This window comes from Passer montanus, unplaced genomic scaffold (assembly GCF_014805655.1).
Source record: "Passer montanus isolate IOZ18808 unplaced genomic scaffold, ASM1480565v1 scaffold1162, whole genome shotgun sequence".
Taxonomy (NCBI): domain Eukaryota; kingdom Metazoa; phylum Chordata; class Aves; order Passeriformes; family Passeridae; genus Passer; species Passer montanus.
In genome coordinates this window covers 1835-6329 of record NW_024358301.1, presented here as the reverse complement: position 1 = coordinate 6329, position 4495 = coordinate 1835, and the positions used below count along the sequence as shown (strand labels likewise).

At 47.0% G+C, this 4495-nt stretch overlaps 1 protein-coding gene across 1 annotated transcript in view; it reads right to left on the bottom strand.

The window, feature by feature from the left end:
- Window positions 1-170: 170 nt before the first annotated feature.
- Window positions 171-4495, bottom strand: part of LOC120496540 (cohesin subunit SA-3-like) — a gene marked incomplete at its 3' end in the record, with an annotated part of 4828 nt that continues 503 nt past the window's right edge. Inside the window, exons 2-3 of the mRNA XM_039697096.1 lie at window positions 3169-3276; window positions 171-258 (exon numbers count right to left, since the gene is read on the bottom strand). Of these exons, the coding sequence (XP_039553030.1) occupies window positions 171-258; window positions 3169-3276 (196 nt within the window). The remainder of the gene's footprint in view (window positions 259-3168; window positions 3277-4495) is intronic.

Sequence of the window (4495 nt, the reverse complement as noted above, 5' to 3'; positions counted from 1 at the left end):
CAAAAGCCCCGGATTTGCCCCAAATTTCCTGGATTTGCCCCAAATTCCCAGATCTGCCCCAAAAGCCCCGGATTTGCCCCAAATTTCCCGGATGTGCCCCAAATTTCCCGGATTTGCCCCGAATTTCCCGAATTTGCTCCGAAATTCCCGGATTTTCCCCGATTCCGCACCCGGCAGCGCAGGAAGAAGCGCAGCAGGCTGAGGAAGAAGCTCCGCGAGTCGCCCGCGCCGGCGCCGTGACGGACGGGGTCCAGCAGCCTGGAATGGGGGAAACAGCGGGAAAATGGGAAAAAATGGGAAAAATGGGGGAAAATGGGGAAAAATGGGGAAAATAGGGGAAAAATGGGGGAAAAATGGGGAAAAAACACCATGAAAATGGGGAAAAATGGGGAAAAAGGGAAAAAAACATGGGAAAAACAGTGGGAAAATGGGGAAAAAATGGGGAAAAACAGCGGGAAAATGGGAAAAAATGGGAAAAATGGGGAAAAATGGGGAAAAAGGGAAAAAAACATGGGAAAAACTGGAAAAAAAATGGGGAAAAACAGTGGGAAAAAAAATGGGGAAAAATGGAAAACAGCGGGAAAATGGGAAAAAATGGGAAAAATGGGGAAAAATGGGGAAAAACAGCAGGGAAAAATGGGGAAAAAGTGGGGGAAAAAGGGGAAAAAATGGGGAAAAAACACCATGAAAATGGGGAAAAATGGGAAAAAACATGGAAAAATGGGAAAAATCACTGGGAAAATGGGGGGAAATGGGGAACAACCACAGGGAAAATGGGGAAAAACATGGGAAAAAACACAGGGAAAATGGGGAAAATCAAAGGGAAAATGGGAAAAAAACATGGGAAAAACTGGGAAAATGGGGAAAAACAGGGAGAGAATGGGGAAAAAGATGGGGAAAATAGGAAAAATGGGGGAAAACAAGGAAAAATTGAGAAAAATGGGAAAATGGGAAAAACAGGAAGAGAATGGGGAAAGACGTGGGAAAAATGGGGAAAAATGGGGAAAAATGGGGGGAGATGGGAAGAACACAGGGAAAAGGGAAAAATGAGGAGAGAACATGGAAAAATGGGAAAAAATGAGTAAAAGTGGGGAAAATTGGGAAGGAACTGGGAAAAATTAAGGGAAATGGGAAAAAAATGGGGAAAACCAGGGAAAAATGGGGGAAATGGGAAAAAAATTGGGAAAACCAGGGAAAAATGGGGGGAAATGGGAAAAAATGGGGAAAACCAGGGAAAAATGGGGGAAATGGGAAAAAAATTTGGGGTCGCAATTCCCAGGTTTTGGGATCAGAATTCCCGGGATTTTGGGTTTGGAATTGTCACAGTTTGGAATCAGAATTTCTGGCGTTTTGGGATCAGAATTCCTGAGGTTTTGGGATCAGAATTCCTGAGGTTTGGGGGCTGAAATTCCTGGGATTTTGGGATCAGAATTTCTGGGGTTTTGGGATCAGAATTCCCGAGGTTTTGGGGCTGCAATTCCTGGGATTTTGGAGTTAAAATTCCCAGGATTTTGGGGTCGCAATTCCCAGGTTTTGGGATCAGAATTCCTGGGATTTTGGGGTTGGAATTGGCACAGTTTGGAATCAGAATTTCTGGGGTTTTGGGATCAGAATTCCTGAGGTTTTGGGAGTGCAGTTCCTGGGATTTTGGAGTTAAAATTCCCAGGATTTTGGGGTCGCAATTCCCAGGTTTTGGGATCAGAATTCCCGGGATTTTGGGTTTGGAATTGTCACAGTTTGGAATCAGAATTTCTGGCGTTTTGGGATCAGAATTCCTGAGGTTTTGGGGCTGCAATTCCTGGGATTTTGGAGTTAAAATTCCCAGGATTTTGGGATCAGAATTCCCAGGTTTTGGGGTTGAATTTTTCACAGCCTGGAGTCAGAATTCCTGGGATTTTGGGATCAGAATTCCCAAGGTTTTGGGGCTGCAATTCCCACCTTTTAGGGGTTTGGAATTCTGAGGATTTGGGGTTGGAATTCCCAGATTTTGGTCAGAAATTCCCAGATTTTGGGGCAGGAATTCGCAGATTTTGGCCGGGAATTCCGGGATTTTCACCTCTGGAACAGGAATTCCCAGATTTTGGTTGGAATTCTGGGATTTGGGGCCAGAATTCCAGGATTTTGGTTGGGAATTCCCAGATTTTGGGCCAGAATTCCCAGATTTTGGTCGGAAATTCCCAGATTTTGGTGGGGAATTCCCAGATTTTGGTGGGGAATTCCGGGATTCTCACCTCTGGAACAGGAATTCCCAGATTTCGGTTGGAAATTCCCAGATTTTGATTGGAAATTCCCTGATTTATTTTGGTTGGAAATTCCCCGATTTCAGTTGGGAATTCCCTGATTTTGGCTGGGAATTCCCAGATTTTGTCAGAAATTCCCAGATTTCGGTGGGGAATTCCCAGATTTTGGTGGGGAATTCCGGGATTTTCACCTCTGAAACAGGAATTCCCAGATTTCGCTGGGAATTCCCAGATTTTGGTTGGAAATTCCCAGATTTTGATTGGAAATTCCCCGATTTATTTTGGTTGGAAATTCCCCGATTTCAGTTGGAAATTCCCAGATTTCGGTCGGGAATTCCCTGATTTCGGTCGGGAATTCCCAGATTTCGCTGGGAATTCCCAGATTTTGGTTGGGAATTCCCAGATTTTGGTCAGAAATTCCCAGATTTCAGGTGGAAATTCCCAGACTTCACTGGGAATTCCCAGATTTCGGTTGGGAATTCCCAGATTTTGGCCGGGAATTCCCAGATTTCGGTGGGAATTCCCAGATTTTGGTTAGAAACTCCCAGATTTCGGTGGGAATTCCCAGATTTTGTTTGGAAATTCCCAGATTTCACTGGGAATTCCCAGATTTTGGTGGGAATTCCCAGATTTCGCTGGGAATTCCCAGATTTTGGGTGGAAATTCCCAGATTTTGGTTGGGAATTCCCAGATTTCAGTTGGAAATTCCCTGATTTATTTTGGTTGGAAATTCCCAGATTTTGGCTGGGAATTCCCAGATTTCGGTGGGAATTCCCAGATTTTGCTCAGGAATTCCCAGATTTCGGTGGGAATTCCCAGATTTTGTTTGGAAATTCCCAGATTTCGGTGGGAATTCCCAGATTTCGGTGGGAATTCCCAGATTTCGCTGGGAATTCCCAGACTTCGCTCAGGAATTCCGGGATCTCACCTCTGGAACAGGAAGTGGCCGGCGGCCGAGGCCAGGGCGCGGCAGGACACGAAGACCACGGGGAAGATGCTCTGGCAATCCTCGGGGCTCAGCGCCTCCTCCAGGTTCCTGCCCGCCATCCCGGCATTCCCGGGAAGTTCGGGAATTCCGGGACTCCCGGGTCCCAAATTCCCCTCCCCCAGCCCCAAAATTCCCCAAAAATTCCAAGACTTTGGGGCCTCCTGAACACAAAATTCCCATTTCCCCCCATTCCCAACCTTTTTTCCCCCTCATTCCTCCAGATTTTTGGGAATTCCAGGAATTCTGGGATTCCTGGGTCCCAAATTCCCCCTCCCCCACACCAAAATTCCCCAAAAATTTGAGATTTTGGGGCTTCCTGAACCCAAAATTCCCATTTTTTCCCCATTCCTGACTCCTTTTCCATGAGATTCCCCCAGATTTCTGGGAGTTTCCAGGAATTCCCAGAAATTTTGGGAATTCCAGGACTCCTGGGTCCCAAATTCCCCCTCCCCCACACCAAAATTCCCCAAAAATTCCAAGATTTTGGGGCCTCCCGAACACAAAATTCCCATTTTTCCCCCATTCCTGACTCCTTTTCCTCCTCATTTCTCCAGATTTTTGGGAATTCCAGGAATTCCAGGAATTCTGGGACTCCCGGGTCCCAAATTTCCCCTTCCCCCCCCCCAAAATTCCCAAAAAAATCCGGGATTTTGGGGCCTCCCAGACCCGAAATTCCCATTTTTCCCCCATTCCCAACCTTTTTTCCCCCTCATCCCTCCAGATTTTTGGGAATTCCAGGAATTCTGGGACTCCTGGGTCCCAAATTCCCCCTCCCCCCCCCAAAATTCCCAAAAAAATCCGGGATTTTGGGGCCTCCCAGACCCGAAATTCCCATTTTTCCCCCATTCCCAACCTTTTTTCCCCCTCATCCCTCCAGATTTTTGGGAATTCCAGGAATTCTGGGACTCCTGGGTCCCAAATTCCCCCTCCCCCCCCCAAAATTCCCAAAAAAATCCGGGATTTTGGGGCCTCCCAGACCCGAAATTCCCATTTTTCCCCCATTCCCAACCTTTTTTCCCCCTCATCCCTCCAGATTTTTGGGAATTCCAGGAATTCTGGGACTCCTGGGTCCCAAATTCCCCCTCCCCCCCCCAAAATTCCCAAAAAAATCCGGGATTTTGGGGCCTCCCAGACCCAAAATTCCCATTTTTCCCCCATTCCTGACTCCTTTTCCATGAGATTCCCCCAGATTTCTGGGAGTTTCCAGGAATTCCCAGAAATTTTGGGAATTCTGGGACTCCTGGGTCCCAAATTCCCCCTTCCCCCC